General features: G+C 39.0%; 2 protein-coding genes across 5 annotated transcripts in view; one reads left to right on the top strand and one right to left on the bottom strand.

Annotated features, from left to right (window-relative positions):
- Positions 1–7,119, top strand: part of PDE8B (phosphodiesterase 8B) — a 239,938-nt gene extending 232,819 nt beyond the window's left edge. For both annotated transcript variants that reach the window (XM_030323507.1, XM_030323515.1), the window contains exons 19-22: positions 904–1,024; positions 4,089–4,256; positions 6,312–6,441; positions 7,010–7,119. In XM_030323507.1, coding sequence (XP_030179367.1) covers positions 904–1,024; positions 4,089–4,256; positions 6,312–6,441; positions 7,010–7,119 — 529 coding nt within the window. The remainder of the gene's footprint in view (positions 1–903; positions 1,025–4,088; positions 4,257–6,311; positions 6,442–7,009) is intronic.
- Positions 1,899–26,082, bottom strand: part of WDR41 (WD repeat domain 41) — a 55,861-nt gene continuing 31,677 nt past the window's right edge. The window contains exons 8-14 of one of the 3 annotated variants that reach the window (XM_030323530.1): positions 24,743–24,853; positions 18,246–18,430; positions 15,673–15,794; positions 14,359–14,447; positions 13,389–13,522; positions 10,929–11,095; positions 1,899–2,160 (exon numbers count right to left, since the gene is read on the bottom strand). In XM_030323530.1, the coding sequence (XP_030179390.1) occupies positions 10,943–11,095; positions 13,389–13,522; positions 14,359–14,447; positions 15,673–15,794; positions 18,246–18,430; positions 24,743–24,853 (794 nt within the window). In that variant the 3' untranslated portion in view covers positions 1,899–2,160; positions 10,929–10,942. Of the gene's footprint in view, positions 2,161–5,319; positions 5,425–6,576; positions 8,421–10,928; positions 11,096–13,388; positions 13,523–14,358; positions 14,448–15,672; positions 15,795–18,245; positions 18,431–24,742; positions 24,854–26,082 lie in introns of those variants that run through there. The other 2 variants (XM_030323531.1, XM_030323529.1) reach the window with 2 other exon arrangements.

The raw sequence follows: 26,082 nt of genomic DNA on the forward strand, positions 1-26,082 counted from the left end.
ATTTCCAGACATCTGCGAAAACATGGAGACCAGTTATTCTACCTTCAGCTTAAACTTCATCAGGATCAAGGCTTATTTTTTAAAACTTTGACTGAAAGAATTTTATCCAAGAGCCAATTTTATTCAGCTCCCCGTTCTGGCTCCTGAAAGGTAGAAAAAGATGATAGGAACTGGAGAGTAATGTTTTGGCAGGCTTGTTGCCCCATGCGTTATCACTTCTATTTTAGAGAATGACTTTTTTTTCAAATTTTATATTTTATTTTTTAAAATTTACCTCCAGATTAGTTAGCATATAGTGAAACAGTGATTTCAGGAATAGATTCCTTAATGCCCCTTACCCATGTAGCCCATCCTCCCTCCCACAACCCCTCCAGCAACTCTCAGTTTGTTCTCCATATTTATGAGTTAGTTACTTATTAGTGGGAAAACATTATTCCCCTACCATCATCTAAAGAAGGAATGACAGTTCTCTGTAATTCAAATCACTGTGTCTGTGCCAAATATAACGGGGACAGCTCATCAGGTTGCTGTGTCAGTCTTGTAGGGAAGGAACTTGGCATTTCCTTCTATCTTACTATTGATACATTCCCAAGGGAAGGTAGAAGGAAACCACTTCATAAAATAAGTGCCTACTATGTGCCAGTTGCTACACACACACACACACACACACACACATACCCATACAAGGAAGAGTCAGCTTCACTGGGGAAAATCGAATGGTGTCATCAAGTCCTGGCATAATGGAAAGAGGGGCAGGTAAACTTTTTTATGATCTGCACTCATTTCTTAACTCTGTGCCCCCAGCTGCCTCGTATGGTGTGGGAAGTATGGTGAAATGGTAGCAGAACAGTTCTAATTCTGGACGTGATATGAACAAGGCCCTGTGTCTTCTGGTTATTTTAGGAACCATTATCGAACACTACGCCAGGCTATTATTGACATGGTTTTAGCAACAGAGATGACAAAACACTTTGAACATGTGAACAAATTTGTGAACAGCATCAATAAGCCCCTGGCGGCTGAGGTAAGCATTTCACCTATAATAAGATACATCAGCGTATTATTTCCATTAGAGCCGGCGCTGGCCGCAACGTACTTTCTCTTCATCCTGGACACAAGATGGTTGTTTGCCTGGAGGTGGTAAAGACGGGCTGAAAATACTGGCCACAGTGTCCACAGTAACTCTGCCTTCCTTAGAAAGAAAGGTCCTGAGATGAAGCCAGTGGTGATGGGAGGAGGAGATAGGCCCAAGAGTAAGATAGACGAGAACTGCAGACAGCAGAGCTTGGATAAATGGTGGTATTTTAGGGCACCCAAAGCCTTTTCGAATTCTGTGACACTGGAGACCTCAAAAGTGGATGTTTTAAAAAAGAGACAAACTAAGAAACAGACTCTTTAACTATAGAGGTCAAACTGGTGGTGACCAGAGGGGAGGTGTGTGTCGGGGGGGAGGGGGAGGGGTGAAATAGGTGATAGGGATAAAAGAGGACACTTATCATCATGAGCACTTGAGCAATGTATACAATTGCTGAATCGCTACATCGTACACCTAAAACTAAACATAACACTGTATGTTAGCTCTACTGGAATTAGAAAACTTAATAAAAACAAAAGTAAAAACAGAAGCTGAAATTCAGTATTAGAAGAAAACACGGATGTTTTAAAGAACTGTATTCCTGATGATGTGCATTAAAACCACATCAGTACTTAAAGATTATATACAGTCAAACTGTGAGTGCTAGTTGATAACAAAAGCAGAAGTCATTTTTCCTTTTTAAAATTTACGGACGTACCTTAGTCCTGCCTTAAGGCCCCTATAAACTGGAGTTTTAGAAACACACACAGAGGGTTCACATCCCAGTTGTTTAAAATGAAATCAACTGACCTCTGAGACCATGAAGCTGCTCATAGCCCTGTAAAGTTAGAAAAGCTTTTTGCTCATTCTGTTGAGAAGAGGTTGCATATGTTGATGGGTGATGAATGGTTGTCTTAAAAGTAACCTGATGATCAGTATGGAGACTCTCTGTGTAGAACCCATCACCTGACCGGGCCAGATGCACGAACAGTATCCACCCCATCTGTTCTACTTCATCCTCCAGGGATCCCACAGCATCATGTCAGGGCCTTCTCTTTCCACAGAGGACTTATGGGGGTAAGGATCTAGGGATTCAGGAGGGAAAAATTATACAGAACCACAGAATTTATAGTTGAGGAAAGTCACCCATCAAATAAGCCTCAAGCTCTGTGTTGAGGTTTATTATTTATCACATTGCCTAGGGTAAGCAGTAACTTCCCAGTAATAGGTAATCAAAACAACTACCTTCAGAAGCCCATTGATGGTTTAATAAATAGGTCTGATCTTGAAACAGAACAAAAAACTCTTAAATGTTATGCTTTCACTTTGGCAGAGGTCTGCAGATCTAATTAATTTTTCACACAATGTGATGATGTCTTTGAAAGAAGAGAATAGCAATCTTCCAGGTTTTGTATAATTGGCCTATTACTACATTTATGTAAACCTACTGCTAGACCTGGCCACTCGGTTCAGGACCCCTGACCTGACATCCATCACTCAGTACACACTACTATACAACCAGTCTTTTTCTTTTTTTTTTTTCCAAATTTTTATTTAAATTCTAGTTAGTTAAGAGTGAAATATTGGTTTCAGGAGAACTCAGTGGTTCATCACTTAGATACAACACCCAGTGCTCATCATAACAAGTGTTCTCCTAGATGGGTGTCATCACCCATCTAGCTCATCTCCCACCCTGCCGCCCTCCATCAACCCTCATTTTGTTTAATGTTCGTCTGCTTTGTTTCCTAAATTCCGCATGAGTGAATATGGTGTTTATCTTTTTCTGACTGATTTCGCTTAGCATCATACTCTAGCTCCACCCATGTCATTGCAAATGGCAAGATTTCATTCTTTTTGATGGCTGAGTAATATTCCATTGTGTGTGTGTGTGTGTGTGTGTGTGTGTGTGTGTGTTCTTCATCCATCAGTCAGTGGACACGTGAGTTCTGTCCATAGTTTGGCTATTGGTAGCACTGCTGTAAACATCGGGGTGTATGTGCCCCTTCGAATCTGTATTTTTGTATCCTTGTGGGAAATACCTAATAGTGCAGTTGGTGAATCAAAGGGTAGTTTTATTTTGTAATTTCAGAGGAACTGCCATACTGTTTTCCTGAGTGACTGCACCAGTTTGCATTCCCACCAACCGTGCAAGAGGGTTCCCTTTTCTCTGCATCTTAGCAACACTTGTTTCTTGTATTGTTAATTTTAACCATTCTGACAGGTATGAGGTGGTACCTTATTGTGGTTTTGATTTGCAGTTCCCTGATGATGAGTGATGTGGAGCATCTTTTCATGTATGCCCAGTCTTTTTAAACATGGCTGAACACACAGAGTCCCGCCCTGGTCCACTTGCTTCTCTTCATACCCCCACCCCCCAAAATGTACATGGCTCATGACTCCCTACCACTCAGAATAGCAGCCAGGAAAACATGAGCGGACAGATGCCTTAAGAGAAAGAAACAAAGTGGGTAGGGGTGGGACAGAAGGAGCTGGCAGGCATAAGAAATAGAAATAAATGAAGAAATGATTGAAAGGTCACAGATATGTGTTATTTCCCATCTTTAACATATTTTTTAAACCTGAAAGTTGCTTTACAGATATCCTGATAAAATTGGGAGAGAAGCTCACATTTAAGACTACATACTAAACTACTAAATATGGCACAAAACCCTGTTTGTAGCAGTTACCTTTGGGGAAGAGGATGGAAGCAAGGGAGTGGATGAGTGGTGATAGGGTAAACTGGTTTTTGGGGGGTCCTCTCCTCTCCCCTCCCCTCCCTCTCATAAACATAAAAAAATAGTAAACTCTGGTTTTGTATTGACTGAGGTTATTTTTGTATGAGAATAGATCAGTGTATGGAATATGGAATTAAGGAATTAATACAATTGGAATTAAGGATGGGAAAATTTGAGTCCCAGTCCTGTCCAAAAGTACCTGGGTGATAACTCTCTAGTAGTCTGGTCATTGTGATCGCATCATCATTTTAACCACGATCTAACCATCTGTTCTCCAGATTGAGGGCAGTGACTGTGAATGCAACCCTACGGGGAAGAACTTTCCTGAAAACCAAATTCTGATCAAGCGGATGATGATCAAGTGTGCTGATGTCGCTAACCCATGCCGCCCCCTGGACCTGTGCATTGAATGGGCTGGGAGGATCTCTGAGGAGTATTTTGCACAGGTATACTGCCTCTCTAGGGAAGCTCCACTTCTCTTCTAGAAATGGCTTCTGGTTCCCTCAGGAGTGATTAATGTGGCTGGTCAGTAACCAAAGTTACTCTAGGGGAAAAGGGTAAACTGAGCCTTTGGAAGTACCTTGTCATCATCAAACTGTTAGATCCTGAACTCCCTCCAAATCTGAGCTATTGTCCATTCGCTCACTAGGTTATTCTCACCATGGAGCATGTGAGGACACAGATAGGAAGAAGACACACTCCTGCACGGGTGCAGCTCAGAATATAGTAGGGGAGCTGTGTAGACATAGATAGGTCCACACATTGCTATAAAAAAGGAAATAGCTCAAAAGGAGGTATGTTAAGGGCTATCACAGTTAAGAAAGCTTGTTTCCTAGATTAAAAAAAAAAAGTCCTGGGGAAGTGGTAATAGAGTTGTGTTTTTGTTTTTCTTTTGAAAGATAATTATGGAAATAGGAAAGGACTTTCTGGGAGAGAAAAAATGTACGAAATTATGAAGAAAAATAGAATTTTTATTTAACAAGAGCAGCAATATGTAGTTCACTTAGCCAGTGTGAAAAGGAGTTAAAGGGAAAAAATCGAGAAATTAGTAGACCACAAGATGCCATTCTAAATACAAGCCTACTTCCAGAGAAAAGGCCCTAAGAATTCAGGTGTGTATGTGTCACAGAAACAAACAGCTACAAGTATTTTGGGGGGACCTATATGGCTAGGCTCTACCACTAAGGCAGGATAAAGAATAGCTGAAAATGTCTAGAAGGACTGCCAGAGGGAATGACTAGCCAAGTATCCAGTAAGTTAACTGCAGCTTTCAAGGCTGGGAAGAGCCCCTGAATTGAAGAAAAGTAGGACAGGCAGTTCGGCTCGCCAGAACCAAGGGGTTAAAAATCCCAAATTACTCCTTAAGCAACAGTGGATATTTTAAGGATACCTCATCAATTCATCTGAAATGAGCAAGCTGAGCCCAAAGCTGGCAGGAGGCCATTAATGGGCTTCCCAGGATCCAGAGAAGACTTGAAATCCTACTCCTAATACTCTCATAAGTATGTGATTAGGGAATGGGAAAGAAGCACTTTTAAGTTCTTTAATAGAAGCTCCCCGTTTAAGGGTCCTTTTCCCAAAAAGGAATGTACTGACGTTCACAAGCATTGTGACCTAAAAATCAGAAGTTACAAACGAGGGCCTCTGATCATGTGGCCTCTGGTTCAACACACCATCAGGAAATGTGGATGTTAATATTCAGCTTAGTATATAATGGCCTTCTCACACACACACACATTACACACTCTAATGTGCAAATTATTCAGATTTACATACTTCCTGAGAGAGCTGCATGACCAATACCCAAATCTGAACAATCATAGTTTGTCATCCTTTCAAGTGAAAATTGTATTCCATGAAAGGAAAAAAAAAAAGGCTAGGTCACCTCAATAAATGCGTTTCCTCAAGACAACCATTATACTTTGGTATGCAGTAAAAGGACTTTATGTGAACTTTCCATTTTGTCAAAACATAGAATTTTCAAAGGATACATACTCAAAGGTTAAACTTTAATAAGATTAGTAATTCTTACTGCTTCAGTGAGGATATTCCTAAGTAAAATTGGGGTTTTAAACCTCAGGCATGTAGCAGTGAATAATAAAATGATTATTGGTACAGTTTAGTGACAGTTGCTGGATTCATGCCAAGGCACAAGAAGTTTTACCCACTGCACTCTCACTGTAAATGTCAGGATTATTAGTATTAATACTACTGGTACTACTTTGGAAATCGATCTCAGGAAAGGAGTTAAGAACTCGGAGATTGATGCGTCAGGAGGGGCTGTGGTATGGTATAAGAGACTTCGGACTCACAAGACCTGAATTCGGTCACCACAGTTCATCGGGTGGTTGATTTCTATAGGCCTCAGGAGCTTGCTGAGCCTCCTTCTTCATAGATACAATTGGATGATGACCCCTTTCCAGAGTTGTTCTGAGAAACTAAATGCTACCGTGACAGCTCCTCATGTGCCTCAGCCCTGTCTGTGTTCTTATGTCTTGCAGACTGATGAAGAGAAGAGACAGGGGCTCCCTGTGGTGATGCCAGTGTTTGACCGGAATACATGTAGCATCCCCAAATCCCAAATCTCTTTCATTGACTACTTCATAACAGACATGTTTGATGCTTGGGATGGTAAGAGAGTTGGTGTTTTGTCACCTCAACAGAATATCTTGTTCTGCTTTATGATGATAACCCCTAAGGACATAGGCTGGGCATACAGGTGTATGTGAAATGTTGTTTGTTTTTTTTAAGTTAGCTATGGTGGCGTGCATGTCCACTTTCTGCATCGCCAGCACCTTGCAGAGAACCTCTGAGTACAGAAGACTCCATGGACGTTTGATAACTGGATCTACAAGTCTTCACTTCTTCAAAGCATAGGGTTCCAAAGCTTATAGCAGTTTTTCCTATCATTGGAGGAAACTCTAGAAAGAATACCCAAAGAATCTGATTCAGAGTAGACTTAATACATTTTGTAATGTTGCTGATAAATGGCTCTTCCACTTTTAACTAAGAGGACCTGTTTGTATTTCAGAAACTAGTGTTTAACGATCTACCTTTCTCATGCTTGTATGTTCATGTGTAGCATAAGGCCTGACCTAGGGTACCTCTCTTCCTATATTGAGCCTCCATATGTCTCACAGAGCACCGGCCTTCTAAATGTTCCTGGCATCTAACCTGTGATTCTTTGATGTCCTTGCAGCCTTTGCCCATCTGCCAGCCCTGATGCAACATTTGGCTGATAACTACAAACACTGGAAGACATTAGATGACCTAAAGTGCAAAAGTCTGAGGCTTCCATCTGACAGCTAAACCCGAGAGAGAAGGGGACCTCTTGATCTGCAACGGGCACTGTGAATCACAGTAGTGTAAATAAGAGGCTTTCCTTTATACTGAAAAGACAGGTGTAGGTTAAGGGGTTAGTGTTTAATTTTTGACTTTGAATCACTCAAGTCCCAAATTGCATTTTTAGAAAGTTATGTTCCATTAAGAAAAATATTTTTTCTTTTGAACACTTGGTGATAGTGTCCTCATCAAACTATGGAGCTCATTTACTCTAGCAGGATACAAGCAGCAAAAACTTGGTGCCTGTGAGCCCATCTCTGTGGATGACACAGCTTAGCTAGTGTTCAGCTCATCTCTTACCATAAAAGTCAACATTGCTGTTTAGCTTGACTATTTTCCTCAAGAGCACCAGTCTGAAAGATTCATAAAAACACCTAAGGAAAAAAACTATTTATAAAATGAGCAAAACAACTAGGACCAAATTATTGATAAACTAGTTTCACAGCCTCTGTGGCTAAGCAGTTCTTTTGATCAAGGGGGTGACACCCTAGGTAGACCACAGCCTGGGCCTGGTGAGTGCCTTCTGAAGACTGGTAGAAGCAGCCTGTGTAGCCTTCTTTCCTATAAAAGCAATTCACCTTAACAGTGAGCCATTCACGGTAGGGAAGGGACTGACACCTTGTTTGGGGGGACTCCACGCACTTCCCTTGTTTCTGGTTTACAGAGGCAGTCACAAGGCCGTATAGTGAGTATTATATAAAAGCCATTAAACCTGAATGCCCTTGGATAAGATTTTTTAAAAAAGAAAATTTATATACATTCACAGTTTAAAATTTTTATTAAAGCAATCTGAATTTCCTGGGTACAAGTCCATGGAGTATGTTACGCAGTGTACCATCTATACATAATGTATTTGGGGAGGGATGGGGAAGTTTCAGGGTTCAGATGTTTTTAATCTATATTTGAGACCTTGCCATTTTGCTTTAATGATGTAAAACAGAAAAGACTGCAAGGTGTGTAAATATATCAGAAAACAGACGTAAGGGGAAGCAGTAAATACTATTTTAAGCTATTAATTGTATGCTAAAAGCTTCTAAAGCACAAGTGCATATTTTTATACAGCTCTTTTGAAAACTTTCTGTGATCTCCATAAAGTCAGACTTGAGATTTTCCTTTCTCTTTTACCGGCCACCTGTTCTCTATGTATTGTAAATATTAGAAACTCCGTAAACAAAATAGCTTCATTTTCTTTTCAAATCCTCTGTACTCCATGCTGCATTTTTCAGAGGTATAAAGAGAGACTGAATTGGAATGCAGAACACTGGAAACTAGGAAATGGGAAGAAAAAAAATGACATCACTACATAATGTGCCAATGTTTTTTTCTATGTTTTGTACCAAAAAAATGAAAACCTATATGATAATTCCATGCACAGAAATGTATCTAAATTATTTTTGTTAGATGATAAGCGAATGTGCTTGGTCAGGACAGCAGCCTGCTTTGTGTTGTGATGCTGCATTATGTAAATGTGATGAAAATGTTTTTGTGAAGTACTTGTAACTAAATTCCTACAGCCATTTTTCATTCCCAACAGCTGTTTTTATTTCATCTCTTTGGCCTAAACTTTTCATTATTTCAAAATTTCGCTTTAGTGTCCTTTATTTCATGAATCACAAACTTTATTTTCAGACACATTAAGTTTAGGATGTCAAAATCCCACTGTAATTTGCCGAGGTTTCAGAAGCTTGCTTGAGGCAAGGACAATATTTTCCTCACCATGTTGCTTTCACTTCCATTTGGTAAGTAACATTTATCAGATGTCTGACATGTTCTATATGAATGTTACAGCGTACTCCTTATAATGTTAAATTAATTTCATAAGAACTCAAATGTTAAATCCTCGAAGACTGCCAGGTACTAAAGCTTTAACACAGCTATGTCCTTTATCAGTGTCCTCTATTGTGGAGTAATCTTCTGAATTGCTAACTCAATATTGCATTCCTCCATACAGTCAATTTATTAGAAATATAGTCTTTCAGAAGATATACTTTATACTTAGTTGTTTACCAAAACATTCTGCGTTAAGGGGAGCCATATTAATTTAGAAAAATTCTAATCTAATACAGGTAGAAGACCCTTAGTACCATGAAGGTCATTCTAAAATTGGCTTGCTGTCTAAGCAACTCAGGGCTGGTTCGTCTTGGGGGCAAAGAACCAGCCTCAAGCTGAGAAAGGAATAATACAGTGCTTCAGAAATCTAAGCTCTTGATTGTGTTATGTGAACACAGGCAGAAGGGCTTGCAAGTTCAACTTTTTAGCAGCAGTCCAGTCTGGGCTTTTACTACAATCTCCCATCTTTCTGAGTTGGAGCTTTCACCTATGGTTTCCATTACTCCATAGGAATAGATTACTACCTGAAAATGCTACCCCAAAACATATTAGGAAATAAAGCAGTTAAAAATCTATGAATTCCTTGTATAATTCATTGAAGAGGTCTTACACAACTCAAGACCTCATGTAGAATTTCCAAAGAAAAAGCTAGCTAGTAATGGAAGAAAGTCCATCTATAGAGGAAAATTTAAAAGCCTGAAAATGACTTGGAGACATTAACTAAAGTGATAAACAATATGATGCACTAAGACTAGAATGCATGTCTGCCTGGTTTAGGGATACTACTCATGATCTAACTTTAGGATGAAAGCTTACAAAGCTGGCAGAGAGATTTTAATATATTTCTCCATAAAGCTATTTTCATTGTGAATTAAAAATAATAGTATCACTTGCCTTTACTCATTCCTAATATTAGGGCACTGGTGTGGCACAGATGACTTTAGGTCTTTTCATCTGTCGATGGTTGGGGAAACAACAGTTTATAAAGATTCCATTTAGGCTGTATGGGCTGAACACATGAGTCAACAGAAAGGGGAAGGGTCACCCACTTTTCTTTTTAAATTTTTATTCTTTAGTACCCAAAGGGAGGAAAGTATTCTGTTTTAAGGTTGCTGGGGTGAGGAAGATGATTAAATCTGAGTGGTCACTGCAAGTAACTACACAAATGAAGTCATTCTCAAGTATTTCCTATCTGAAGCAATGGTAAGACAAATCAAGCACTTTGGGCTCACCGTCTCTGACCTGCGACAGAAGTCTTTAGTGACCTAGCTGTCATCCCTGGCCTATATGAGGGGCAGGTGCTGGTCTAGTACCAATCTAGCTAACAGTTATTTGGCTGGGGGCAGGGGGGGAATATACCCTCATAAGATTCCTATTGATCTGAGTTTAGAGGAATTGTAGTAAACTAAAACAAAAAATGATTGATTTGGCACCACCAACAAAAAAAGTACATGTACCTTTTAAAAAAATTAATTTTTGGTGGTAATAATGTAGAGGCAACAAAGTATGCTAAATAAAGGGAGTGAGAGGTCTGAGCACTTTTCTTTGTTAAACATAAGCTCATATAATTTCTGGTATAGAATTTTCTTTAAGCCTAATTAAAAAATTTTCTATACAGATGCCATGTATAATTTAGTTCTGTATCAACCAATATTTGTGCTCTGATCTGAGTACTTTTGAAAATTCACTGCTAAAATTAGACCCATTTCTTAAGTTAGACAAATACCTGAGAAGCAAGTTGCTGCTGGTTTGCAGGCCCACCAAAAAAAAAAAATTCAACCAGAATTTTATGGAGTAACAAGAAAAAGTAATACATTACAAGGGGCACTTGGCTGGCTTAGTCATTACAGCATATGACTCTTGACCCCAGGGTTTTGAGTTCAAGCCCCACACTGGGTGTGGAGATTACTAAAAAATAAATAATACAATACAAATTTGAGTATTACCCTATATTTGATGTTCAAGGTTCATGCACAAGTATTCCATTCTCTTCCAGTTTTTGAAATAATTTTAAACTGCGCAATCCAGATTCTCTTTCTCCATTTTTCCACAAAATAATGAGATGATCAGCAGAACAAGTCACTAGTCCATGATCTTCAAAGTACAGAAACATCTGTAAAGACATTTAAAGCTACTGATTATAGGAAATTTAAAGAGAAGAGGCAAGGCTAATTATACACTAACATGGCTTGTAAAATATGTACCTTGGAGACTTCTTTGGTTTTGAATATAAAACTCCTTATCATTTTTCATGAGAAATTAATGGTCTATTTATGTGACTAATATCCTGTATTTTAATAATCAGAACTGTAACAGCTATTTTTTTTGTGAAATACATGAATTCCCATTGAATCTTCTCAATTTTACCATAATCTAATTCTTTAAGTATTGGTTTTATATTAGAAGTCCTGCCAGAATTGCTTCATCATTTACTGTACGCACTAATAGCTACCAGTAAAATGTCTGAATTCCAAATTCTGTACGATAAACACTGGCTTCAGCTCTCTAATCAGTCAGTAAGCATTTACTTAGGGAACCCAGCATAATAGATGGCACTACCATGAAAAAGGTGCTAGTTCAGTTGTTAAAACAAAGACTATATAATCAGGTCCTAAAAAATGTAGTTCACACTATGATTTGCCACAGAAAAAGGGAACATAGATCAGTAACCACCGAAAATGTCAACGGTTCAAAAACAAAATTTCCCAAATAAAGGGAAGGTCACGCATAGTGAAAGGCTGGGAGCTAAGAAGAAAAAATACGGAGTGTTGGTGAGAAGGCAGCATGAACACCGATGAAGAACAGAGCTCCTCAAAGGCAAGACTGAAATAAAGGATAGAAATACAACATTAAAGAACAAGAGGATGAGAGTTCTCTCTGAAATAACACACAGTTTTGAAGATAGCACGATAAGGCCTCAGCTGATGGGATATAAGAGGGGCAATTATGGAAGCAAATACTACAGGAGATGGAAGAGAAAGAGAGTAAGGATAAAAATATAAAAGGAGTGAGGAAATTGAGGTAACACTTAAAAGAGGAAATTTCATAGACACTTAAAAAAAAATACTTTAGGATCAACACTTTACGGCAAATATGCCACTTTGAATGTTTCCCCCACCATTTAAAAACCTTTAATGGGTACCTATTTTAAAAATTAAGTCCAAATTCTTCAGCCTTACATACAAGGACATTCATAATCTGACCCAAAACTACTTTCTCAAGCTTGATCTCCTACTGGCGTCTATTCACGGGAAACCACTGCTCCAGCCTAGCCAGTCTGCTCTTTGCCAGCAAGGAGATCCTATCTTTGCACTTCTGTCTACCACATTACATCCTTACTCCCCAACTACACTATAACCACCTAAGCAAAGTTAAAAAGCAGGACAAAATGAAAACAATTGGGCTACCTGTTAGAGGAAAGCAAAGATAAACAAGACAGGATACCCAACATCAGGAAACTTACCGTCATGAGGCTATCTATGTTAACCCTCCCTAACCTTCAAGGTACAGGTCAAGTCCATTTTCTATCTTCCATTAACCATCTTCTCCTAATTCCTGAGTACTCACTGGGTACAATCATCTGGGTCTATCCTAAACAGCTTAGGTTAACAGCTTACTAGATCTATAGCCTTCCTGTCTACTCAAGTATGAGTCCCAAGAGGGTAAGGATTATGTTTTAGGTTTCTTTGTAAACTCCAGTGTCTAGTACACTGCCCTAAAATAGAAGAAATGAATGCTAGGCATAAATGCACTTCCACATGGAAAGTAATTCGTTCCTCCCTGGCAATGAGACAGGGAAAAACAATTCAAGAAATTCAATCCTTAAGGCTCTGCTTATACTGTTATCAGTTCCAATCATCTATCTCAATTGATCTTATTCCTTTCATTATAGGCAATAGTGTATATAGTAAAATACTAATGTATTTGGATTGCCCCAAGTTTGAACTGTATACATATTTCTCAACTAATATTTTCATATATGCACAACGCTAACCAAGCCCTGTGTTTTATGAAGCTAACAATATATCCTTCAAAAGGAGGTAAAAACAGGGCTCTGTTCTTGAATTTGATTAAGACCCCCTGAATTCAATTCTGGAAGACTTTAACTCTACATATAACCCCAACTGTCTACGCACCCTCTACTACTGTTAAACATATCCACATTATTCACCTTGTCCCATTGTTGGCTCTCTCCATCTCACAAATAATGGTGATTAAGCCCATATTTAGAAGTAAAACATTCCTTGCTTACTCACATGGTATCTCTGTAAAGGGAGATCTTAATTGCATGTACTATAACCTATCCATGTTTAGATTCAGAAAAAAACGATACCACCTGAATGAAGAGCAGCGAGATGCAAAAGTGGGAATTCCCTAAACCTTTAAATGCCTATTAAAAATAATACCTCCACAGATGAGGAGTGTCCAATCAAATCTCCAATAAGCTCCAATGAACACGGAGTGGCATTTTCCTGTTGCTTTTTAACAGGTTGGCTGGCTTGTTTGTTTACTCTTCCAAATCCCCACATGTTAAAAAAACCTAGAAAAGTAATCATTTCAGTCATTCCCAAAATTGCTATGCTCTCTACTCAGAATAAAAGATCAGAAAAACAGAAAATTTAAATGTAAATATGTTACTTCCTTTCATCTTAACTACAACGTTTGTTGCTCATCTCTTTTATTGCCCCTCCTCACCCACTGGTGAAGGTGCATTCACATGACAAAATGCACTGGGAATAATAGAGACCAGCAAAAGGCCTGAATGCCAGTGTCAAAAAAAACAAAACAAAACAAAAACCACACAACTCAGATCAACAAAGTGTAGATGAAAAGCAACATACATGTCCAAATACAATACCCTATGATTTCAGATGACCAGAAGAAACTCCAGAGGTACTAGCATCGGATTTCCTATGCAAAGGATGCTAATGAAGCAGGATTTTGTTTTTCAAACCAAATACCTGCAGGTCAAGAGCTGAGGAGATTATGATATAAACACAAAAGTGTATTTTTCCATAAATTGAGTTCGATGTTAATGCTTCCAGGCTGAAAGACCACTTTAATGTGATAACTGATGGTACAAATCCCATTTGTGTATCAAGCATTATGATAGACAATATAAAATGATTGAATACTTCAATGGGCCATTTGTTCAGATTACCAGAAAGTAAGAGTTTCCCCTTAAAACAGTAAAATACTAGTTGACTTGAATTGAAATAAACAGGCAGTTCTACATTAAAGCAACATTAAGATGTGAATTTGAGATCCCAATTAGCATATGCTTCATGTAAACATGCCTATTTGGAGCACTGTATATTATTCCTGTGGTTGCACTTAACTGCCTTTCTTCTGTTTTTCATAGGAGAAAAGACACACCTGTTGGTACAGGTTCAGCTGCAAGCTGCTGTTTTTCTCTTAACTCCCAAATGCGTACACTGCCATCTTCCGAGCATGAGATTAACTGCCTGTCAGAAAAAAAATAAATAACTGACAAAAAGCAAGTGCACAACAAGGGCCTATGCTAAATTTGCAGTGAAAGAAATCAGCGCCCTCAACTGCTTCTCTTCAGCTCTTGGCAGGAGTTGATAAAAATCACTATTTAACATGGCTTTACAATGCAAAGTAAAAGCACTCCTCAGGAAAGGCACGTTATATTGTCCCACTGGCTTAAATGTGATAAATGTATCATCCCGTTTTTAAAAATGTGGAGCGCCTGGGTGACTCAGTCGGTTGAGCGTCTGACTTCAGCTCAGGTCATGATTATCACACCTTGTGAGTTCGAGCCCCACATCAGACCTTGTGCTGACAGTTCAGAGCCTGGAACCTGATTCTGTGTCTCCTCCTCTCTCTATGCCCCTCCCCTGCTTGTGCTCTGCCTCTGTCTCTCAAAAATAAATAAATGTAAAAAAAATTTTTTTAAATGTATTCAGGAAAACTATGAATTAATTACACTTTCACAATATCCTGAACAGTCCCCTTCCCTCCTCTCACTGTATCTCTTCTCAGGGTGGCTCTCACTCTAAAAGTATCCTGCAGAGAAAATAGTATTCCCCTCCTACAATTTCATCCCTAGAAACTCAGAAGCCAAATTTGCCCTTAGAGGAAAGCCCTTGCTTAGTAGCCCCACATAACAAGGAGATGACCATTTCTTTCTGGCCATCAACAACTGCAACAATAAGGTGGGTTTATGGGAAATACAAGAAGAAAAATAAGCACATAGTGCCCAAAGTCTACTTCTTGTAAATTTTATAACACATTACCACAAACTCTTTTGTTAGAGACAGCCATGGGTATTCTCCATTTCTAAAAGAATCTAACAGGTCAAACCACGGAGCCAAATAACTTTGCCACTTCAGAAATTACCATGGTGGATCTGGGAAATGGGAATCTATTTCATGTGTTGTAGAATGGATGGGATGACGGGAAGAAAGGAGACACAGGATCTGAAGCAGGTTCCAGGCTCCGAGCCGTCAGCATAGAGCCTGACGCCGGGCTCGAATTCACAAATCGCAAGATCACGACCTGAGCTGAAGTCAGACGCTCAACCGACTGAGCCACCGAGGCACCCCTGTAAATGACCTTTTTAAATAATACTAACATGATCTTTGTCAAAGTTAGGGTGGTATTTTTTCATTAAACTACAGTTGGCAGACTACAGCTCATGGGCTACTCTGGCCCACCTTCTAGTACCTGTTTGGAAGTTTGGCAATGTGCAGGACACTGGAGTCATGGGCAGTTTTCTGGCAAGCAATCACACGCTTCATTTGAAGGTTATACACATATAAACCCCTTCCAACGGCAGCAAATACATTCTGGTCAGGAGAAAAGTTCAGAAATGGACATAAAATTAATCCTTACCACTACGTAGTACAACAGATTTCCAGTCCTGCTATGACATCAGAAGGCCACTATTACCTTCCATATTCAATAGGGACCTTCCAAAGAAGTTCTGTATGATAGCTAGAAAGAGGAACTCTGGCTGGCAGACTGGCGGTACAGTGGGAGCTGCTGAGGCACAACCTAGATTTTCATTCACCTAACACTATACCCTTAAGAATGCAAGAGACCTACAAATGCAAGGACACAAAAACGCCTATGCTATAGTGGCACTATCATCTTAAGATCCTCCGAAGAATTCACAAAAAACATTTTTTCCAAATGTATTATTAGAAAACATCTTTAATCTTTTGAAGGTACTTTTACCAATATTTTTCTTCTTATAGCCTAACAACATCTCATTTTCCAAAGAAGTTAAAATTTTAGAAGATTAAAGCGACACACTAAGATCAGACATGGAGCTGATACTAGAATCAAGGTCATGTTACTCCAGTCCCTTGCTCTTGACTCACACCACAGTACCTAGCTTCTGAAATTATTTTGCACATCACTAGACTTTTGGTAGCACTTGCCTGGGAATCCTTTTCTTATGCAATAGATACCCCAGTGAGGCAGACCTTTCAAAAATCCCTAAAGATCTAGCCTCCCTGTTTTCACCAAAAAAATTCTCTTGAGGAATTCTTCTCTTCTCTTACATTGAGGCCTACAAACCCAACTCAGACTCACAGTATCTAGACCATAGCATGCCCTCAAGGCTTACCAGAGTTTAAATGTGGAAAGATCCCCTTGATCCTCTGGATCAGTACTCTGCACTTAGCAGCGCAAAGTGAGGGCAAGTGTCAGGAGCATTAATGAAAACTGGTCAACGTGCTAAAATCTAGAGCCCTATGGGTAGCAATTCAAATGCAAAGAAACCCCAAAAACTAGTTCTACAAACCAGGAAATCTGTGCAGTTTAAGTGACGTACCAAAGAGCACAAAGGAAATTATAAACACAGCTGGAGAATTAATGAACTCTTGGGCAGCTATTACTCATCAGAGTCACTCTATCAATCACCTATAATCAATAATTAATGTCCCCTTATAGAAAAAACAAACCCCTATAAAAGAAGAAATACTAGGGAAAACAGTAATGCTTTATCAAGCATTTATAGCAATTAATACACCTCAATCAAAATTTGTGAGAAGAAAAAATACAAAATGAAAAAACTTTAAATACTAATTTTTACAAGCAAAAAAGGTACCAAATAAAAAACATAATTTTTAGGGCCATAACTCTTATTTAATCCAACCAAAGATTTCAACAGAGTTTTTAAATCTATAGACATGTAATCACTTCTTTGCCTCACAGACAGGAGCTAAGATTAAAATGCTTTTTTAATGGAAGTTCTGCAATCTATGAAAAATATCAGCACATTAAAAAAATTTTTTTAACGTTTACTTATTTTTGAGAGACAGCTCAAAAAATAAAAAAAAAGACAGCTTTACTTATTGTGAGAGAGGGAAGGGCAGAGAGACAGGGAGACACAGAATCCAAAGTAGGCTCCTGGCTCTGAGCTGTCAGCACAGTGCCCGAAGCAGCCTAAACACGGGGCTCGAACTCACCAACCTTGAGATCATGACCTGGGCTGAAGTTGGACGCTTAATCAACTAAGCCACCCAGGCACCCTGAAAAATATCAGAACATTTTAAAGCACAACTTGAATATGGGGAATGATACCTTTTTATGTCCATCATGAGATTAAGTTTAAAAATTTCTGCTCAGCACTCTCAACAATAGCCAAATTAAAAGAGCCTAAATGTCCATCAACTGATGAATGGATAAATTGTGGTTTATATACACAATGGAGTACTACATGGCAATGAGAAAGAATGAAATATGGCCCTTTGTAGCAACATGGATGGAACTGGAGAGTGTGATGCTAAGTGAAATAAGCCATACAGAGGAAGACAGATACCATATGGTTTCACTCTTATGTGGATCCTGAGAAACTTAGCAGAAACCCATGGGGGAGGGGAAGGGGAAAAAAAAAAAGAGGTTAGAGTGGGAGAGGGCCAAAGCATAAGAGACTCTTAAAAACTGAGAACAAACTGAGGGTTGATGGGGGGTGGGAGGGAGGGGAAGGTGGGTGATGGGTATTGAGGAGGGCACCTTTTGGGATGAGCACTGGGTGTTGTATGGAAACCAATTTGACAATAAATTTCATATATTGAAAAAAAATTTTTTTTTAAATAAAAATAAAAATTTCTGCTCAGGTCATTATCTTACAGTTCATGAGTTCAATCCCCACATCAGGCTCTCCTCTGACAGCACAGAGCCTGCTTGAGATTCTCTCTCTCCCTCTCTCAAAAATACATAAACTTAAAAAAAAAATTAGACACTGGGTGTATTAAAAAAGACAAGTTTACAGATTTTTTTTTCTTTACCTCTTCATCCCATGTGAAGTGATGAATAGAAATGTCATTAGGTTTTTGACAGAGTTTTATTTCTTGTTGGGTGTCCAGCTGTGGGGATGGGTCCCAGAAGTTGCATTCACGGGCCTGCACTGTCCAGTCCAGAATATTCCAGATGATCATTTCTCCAACATGGGAGCCAGTTACAAAACTCAAATCTAGGCAGAGTTCATATTTGTCTCTTTAGTGATCATTTTACATACACTAAAGGTAAAAAAGAAATAGACTGCCGGGTAGTAATGCTCTATAAAACCACAGCATTTAGAATAGTGAGGTACCTAGACAAGCCAAACAAAAAGATCAATATAACAGCATAGCAAGACCAGAAACAGACTCAAGTTTACTTATTTAGTATGTCATAACAGCATTTCAATTCAGTGAGGGAAGAAATGCCTCACACTGGAATATTTGGTTAACTATTTGGGGAACAGAAATAAAAGAACCTTATCTTGGATCATATACTATTTAGAAGACGGACCCAGAGCACCTGGGTGGCTCAGTAAGTTAAGCGTCCAACTTCGGCTCAGGTCTTGATCTCTTGGTTCATGAGTTCGCGCCCTGCATCGGGCTCTGTGCTGACAGCTTAGAGCCTGGAGCCTGCTTTAGATTCTGTGTCTTGCTCTCTCTGACCCTCCCCTGATTGCACTCTATCTGTCTCTCTTAAAAATAAATAATAAACATTAAAAGAAGGGAGGGGAAGGGGAGGGAACAGACCCTTCTCCTATGTTTCTCTTTTACTATCACACTACTACCATATAACACTTGTGACACCAGATGTGGGGGGGGGGGTTCCCCACACCAAGCAATTGTGACACCAGCTGAGTGTCCTACAATTTAACTCCTTTCTGACACTCTACCTGGAGGAAGCATCAGATCCCACAGGTTAAGGGCTCAGTCCCACAAGACTCCCTCTACTTCAGATGCCAACTGCAAGTCCAGGTTGTTACCTGTGCTTCTAACCAATCAGCTATAAATCAGAGGCTCTCATACCCTCTCCTTGGGTTCAATTAATTTGCTAGAGAAGCTCACAGATCTCAGGAAAACAGTTTACTGTTTACCAGTTTATTATAAAATACGATAAAAGACAAAGATGAACACCCAGATGAAGGAGATGTGTAGGACAGGGTGTGTGGGAAGGCTGTGGAGCTTCCATGCCCTCTCCAACCATGCCACTTTCCCAGCACCTCTACATGCTGGGCAATTAGGAAGCTCTCCAAACCCCATACTGTTGGGATTTTTATGGAGGCTTCATCATGTAAGCATGATCAATTATTCCATTTCCAGCCCCTCTGTGGAAAATGAGGGGTAGGCTAAAACTTCCAAGTTTCTAGTCATGGCTGGTCTTTCTGGTGACCAGCCCCCATCCAGAAGCCCACCAAGAAACAAAGGTCTCATGAGAACAAAAGTCACTACTATCACTCAGAAAATGCCAAGAAATATCGATCAGCAAATATTAGACCAAATATTAGAACAAAAGATGCTCCCTGAGCTCTTATCACTTAGGAAATTACAATGGTTTTAGGAGCTCTGTGCCAAGAACTGGGGGCGGAGAACAATATATATTTTTTCTGTTATTTTACATAGGCCAAAGTAAGTTTCAAATACATTAAAACATTAAAAGTACTTAAAGGATTGAAAAAATAAAGGTAAATGCTTTTATAAATATAGAGTGCTAAAAAGCTCTAAAGGAGGCAGGGTGGGGAAAGAATGATACATATGTAATTATCTGCTTAGTGAAAACAATCATATTTAAATGACAAAAGGCTGGGAAAAATTTGCAACTCAGGTATCAAAATGGGTTTATTATACTTGATAAATAAGGAGTTCCTGGAAACCAAATTTTGATAAATACTCCATCACAGAAAGTGGGCAAAAGACCTGAACAGACAAAATAAGAAATACAAATGGTCAGTAAACATGTGCAAAGATGTTCAAGTGCCTTAATAATCAAAAAAATCTAAAAGCAGTAAGAGGGGCACCTGGGTGGCTCAGTCAGTTAAGCGACCAACTTTGGCTTTGGTCATGATCTCACAGTTCCTGAGTTTGAGTCCTGCATCTGGCTCTGTGCACTGACAGCACAGAGCCTGCTTCAGATCCTCTGTCTCCTCCTCTCTCTCTGCCCCTCCCCAGCTTGCATGTGCAATCTTTATCTCTCAAAAATAAACATTAAAAAATAATAATAAAGCAGTAAGATACTACTCAATGACTTGAAAACTGGGAAAGATGAAAAAATAGCAAAGTCCCCAATGCTGGCAAAAGCATAAAATCAACATACTTCTGTACTAATGTCCTAGTATAAATTGGTACAATCCTTTCAAATGTGGTGATATGCATCAAAACCTTAAAAAAATTGTAAACCCACTGATCCAACAATTCCACTTTTAGAAATTTATCCTGAGGAAAGCACGTAAAAGACAAATGTAACAAGGCTATTATACGTAATATTAACAATGTGAATTGGGAACTGAATAAATAAGACTTCTATAAAATTAAACAGTAACTGTTATTAAAAATTGAGTTGTAGGGGTGTCTGGGTAGCTCAGTTAAAAGTCCAACTTTGATTCAGGTCATGATCTCATGGTTCGTGGGTTCAAGCCCTTGAGTCGGGCTCTGTGCTGACAGTGTGGAGCCTGCTTGGGATTCACTCTCCCTCTCTCTCTACCCCTCTGTCACTTGCATTCTCTTTCTCTCTCTCAAAATAAATAAATAAACTTAAAAAAATTTTAGTTGTAAAAGTATGTTTATACTGCTACGGAAATATATTCATGACATACAGTTACAAAACAGCAAGCCATATGGATATACACATACATATTCTCAGAAAAACACCTAGAAGTATATGGACCAGTGCTTAATACTGTCGTGTGGGATAATTTTCCTTTTTACAGACTTTATGTTTCTCACTCTTTTCTCATTGCTCTACCATGACTAGATATTACTTCTACAATAACAAGTTTTTATTACCTTAAACGAAAGTAAAATTAGTGGGCCAACTAAGACACTTTGTAAATTACATAATTAATAGAAAATGTACTACTGCTGACACTAAAAACTATCTTAAATAAATGTAATTTATTTTAATCCTTACATATTTAGGTAAGGTAGAAGAGAACAATACAAGGTGAGTCTAAAAACCCAAGTTCTAAATGTGGCTCTGTTACTAGCCATCTAGTCCTCAGAAAGTCATTTAACCTCTCTCTATCTTGGATTTCTCACGCACTAGATGAAAAAGCCAATAATAAATGTGTACGAATTTAAAAAAGACATCAAACATTATCTTTGAGTCTCTGGCATTATTCTGAGCTCCTAGTATTATTCCAAATTAATGGTATTAAAACCTCCAGTATTTCTAATTTAGGAATACAAAGATGAGTTAGTTATGATTTAATGATTCCATTTACCAAATAAGCCAGGACAGAACTATCTAATAATTAGATGAACAATCTCTTAGAAATAAAAAATTACCAGCAGTCATACATGTAAACTTTATTTTGTCTTGGTTCCAAGACCAAGTTCTATAGTTTATTAACGGACTACTAATAATGGGACAGTTAAAGCTGTACTACTCTTTCCATGACCTTCTTTTCCATCCCTTTCCCTCCTCTTTCCAATTTCACTCAAACTACATAAGAAACAGAGACATTAAGGAGTGAAGATTCTTGACACTAACTCTGCATGCCATCATAACAGAGTCAACTGAACTTGAGACCACACGGCTGTCCGCTCTAACTTAATCTGCCCGAGTGTCTGTGATTCATCTATGCAACAGAAACAAGATATTTGTGCCCAGCGGGAATTTTTCATTTAAAACAAAATACTGGCATTCAGCTACGTCAGTGTAGTTTATCACTATAAATTTATCACTATATATTCTCAAACAGGTCACTCAGAATGTTTCACACAAAACAAGCTCAATGATATACAGGGATGGATTTTCATCCTATGTTAGTATCAAAAGTCACTTAGTATAGGGGCACCTGGGTGGCTCAGTCAGCTAAGCGTCTGCAGCTCAGATCATGATCTCATGGTTTGTGGGTTTGAGCCCCGCATCAGGGTCTGTGCTGACAGCTTAGTCTGGAGCCTGCTTTGGATTCTGTGTCTCCCTCTTCTCTGCCCCTCCCCCCCCCCCCACACACTCTGTGTCTCTCAAAAAAAAAAAAAAAAGTCACTTAGTAGGAACTCCCATTCTTATATCTGTCTACCTTCCCTCACAAGTACTAATAATTTGTGATTACCATACCATGCTGTCAACACAAGAAAAGGAATAAAATGGAGCAGCACCAGAGCCTTTTGCCAGAAAATATAAACTAGGTTATCTTGTATGTCTGTGTTAGAAAACCTTCTGCTGAGGCATTCAGATCTCTTTTTCATTCATTATCAGATTCTCTGTTATTCATTATTCACATCTATGGGAATTCTGTCCTACCATTCTAAGGTTGCCTGTGGCCACCTCCATGAAAATGCACTTCTCCTGTGAAATACAAACCCAGAACTAGCCACATCTTCACTGGTAATTGCTAGTAAAAGAAACAGGGCTGAGAGTGGAGCTGGGAACCGTACAACATAATAATTTCAGGATCACTGAAATCTTCAGGACAGCAAACCTACCTATGTACAAAATAGAGACTGTCACAATATCATTTTCAAATTTTAACAGACTACTTGACCATATAGGATTCCTCAAAATGCTTATAGCTTGGGGCGCCTGGGTGGCGCAGTCGGTTAAGCGTCCGACTTCAGCCAGGTCACGATCTCGCGGTGAGTTCGAGCCCCGCGTCAGGCTCTGGGCTGATGGCTCAGAGCCTGGAGCCTGTTTCCGATTCTGTGTCTCCCTCTCTCTCTGCCCCTCCCCCGTTCATGCTCTGTCTCTCTTTGTCCCAAAAATAAATAAACGTTGAAAAAAAAAATTAAAAAAAAAAATGCTTATAGCTTATTTATTATCTGTAATGTAATTTTATAGTCAGGGAGTTAATAAAGTAAAAACTACTATGGGTTTCCTGTAATTTTCATTAACAATATTTTTGCTTTAGATTTCCATTTTCTTTCCCTTAAGAAGTTGGCAAAGAAATATTTTCTGGTTCAACTGTTACAAGCTAAGCTTCTCTGCATATTGCACAGCAGAAGGGCCATGAAGCTAAGACCTCTTCAGTAACATCCTATCACCTTCAATAAGGAACCGTGCTAGATCAATGACACCAATGTTTTACCACTAAAACAGAACAAGTAGGCATGACCAGTGTAATGGGCAAGGACAATGCTTGCTTTTCTTAGCAGCTCCAGGGCCCTGGAGTTTAAGACTCTGTGTCAGAGGGTCTCCCAAACAAGAACTTGTCTTCTGTGCTGCCATCCATGGCTAGAAGAAAAGAGAACCCCCAGAGAAAAATCAAAGGGTGTTCCCAACATGTTAACTTCTATCACCACAGACAATCTGGTCCTTAGAAAGACTTGCAGTAAGTAAGACTTGTGTTAAGAAGATGGCTATTAGGCAAGAGCCTTTTGGAGCTGGGAAGGACATTCACACATGTATCTGAGCATGTGATTAAATGGCATAAAAATGGAGAATACATTTGGTGCTATCTGTGCCCCTCTTTCCTTTTGCCTCAAGGTTATACAAAGTATTCTTCAAAAAGAGCCAACCCAGGTCTCAGGTCTGGGAGTGCAGTCCAGTCCTCCCACTACATTACATTCATGGCATCCTCACAAAACTCTTACGGGTTCCTTCAGATTATCAAACTGAAGCCACCAAGGACTCTTCTTGTGTGACCCCGGAATACCAATTAACCAGCAGAGTTCTGATGATACAAGGCATCATTTTACTTCAAAGTGAGCCAACCAAATCCCAGGACTGGTAGTGTCTGATCCTATTCTGCCATCTGATGACAGATTCCAGGAGACATGATTAAAATCACTGTGAAGCCAAATAAGATGTCTGGCAAGTCAAAACATACAACCATGAGGATGGGCAGATATGACCCAATTTTTTCAGACCTTTACTTTATCTTGGTGTTATTCTCTGGAAGTCTTCAATCATGATTGCAATCCACTTGAATTCTGCTCCTTCTGATCTAAATGTATAACTTGCTACATAGTATTATACTGTGTGGTCTACAAAAGAGGAACTGGCCAGAACCATCTGCCAAAAATGCTGAAATGCTACTAGGCATTAGTATTTATAGCCTATGACAGTCATCTCACAGCTATCACACAGCACCTGAGATAATTATGCTCCCCCCATCATCTTTTTTCTCTGCCCCACTCTATTCTTCTTGGACCTATATCTTAGACCTATCTATAAAACTTGATCAATTCTACTGGAATAAACCCCACAGTATATTAGACTGCTGACCTGTACTAGTCTAAAGCATTATTTTAATGATGGTAATTACAGAACTCTAGAACAAAATAAGACCAAAGTTCTGTCAACAAGTGCAAAATTTTACATAATATAAACAAATACACAGTAAGCTTACCATTGACATTAACCAAGGAGAGAATATTATCCTGGTGATCAAGGAGGCGCTTAATTTCAAGAATATCCCATTCCAGTGATTCTCCTGTTGGTGTTACCAACCTGAAAATTACTAAATGAAAATACAGATATGATTTTATCAAAATGGTCAAAGAAGATGGAATTCTATTTCTGGTGGGGAAAAAAAGCTAGTATTTCATTAAGTGAGAAAGATCTAAAATATTGAAAAACCCAACTCCAAAGAAAGCCTTATTCATAAACAGTATTTCTTTCAAATGCTTGAGATGTTTGAGATGATCTACTAAAATCCCAAATAAGTGTGTCTTTACAAGTGTTCTTTTATTAAAACTCTTCTAAACCCATTACAAACCAGAAATCCCCATCTTCTCTGGGGCTTCAGGGTGTATCTGGCTAACCCGCCTCCCTCTCTCCCTAGACTCTGGAATGTGGACCAGTCACTGACATCTCCATCATCATCATTCTCTACTTATGTTCTCGGGTCAGTATGCACTGCTACAAAATAAGCTACAAATTCATGTTTAACTTCAACTCAGTAAAGACGTGAGAAGCTATTTTTTTTAACTTTTCCTTATATTAGGTGTAAACTATTAAATTATATGTTCTCTGAGAACATGCCTTATAATTTTTCTATGTCAATATTCAATGTGTTGCTTTAATATACTTTTGACTGTAAGAGATGTTCAGTGTGTTGCTTTACTCATTGTCTGACACTAACAAATAGTTTTATTTAAACTTGTATAAATCCTGGGGCGCCTGGGTGGCGCAGTCGGTTAAGCGTCCGACTTCAGCCAGGTCACGATCTCACGGTCCGTGAGTTGGAGCCCCGCGTCAGGCTCTGGGCTGATGGCTCGGAGCCTGGAGCCTGTTTCCGATTCTGTGTCTCCCTCTCTCTCTGCCCCTCCCCCGTTCATGCTCTGTCTCTCTCTGTCCCAAAAATAAATAAAAAACGTTGAAAAAAAAATTTTAAACTTGTATAAATCCTAACTTTAATCAATACAGAAAACCAAAAATCAAATCAACAGGAGTGATTCTATCAACATTTACTAAATATCTTTTATGTTCCAGCAACTTAGATATTAAATGTGAATAAGGCCCAGTCACTGCCCTGAAATGCATTCTAGAGTGGGAGTGAGACTTATAAACAAGCTTATAATCAATGTATTAAGGGCCAGAAATAAGCCAATGTACCAAGTACTATGGATGGTCACAGATTAGGATCACTAATATCTGAGAAGTGGGAAGGTCTCAGAAGTCAGATCCTTTCCAGGTGGTGGCTAATTACTAAAGTCTCTCTTTTTATTTTTTTACATTCCTCTCTGG

This window comes from Lynx canadensis, chromosome A1 (genome assembly GCF_007474595.2).
Source record: "Lynx canadensis isolate LIC74 chromosome A1, mLynCan4.pri.v2, whole genome shotgun sequence".
In the NCBI taxonomy this organism is placed as follows: domain Eukaryota; kingdom Metazoa; phylum Chordata; class Mammalia; order Carnivora; family Felidae; genus Lynx; species Lynx canadensis.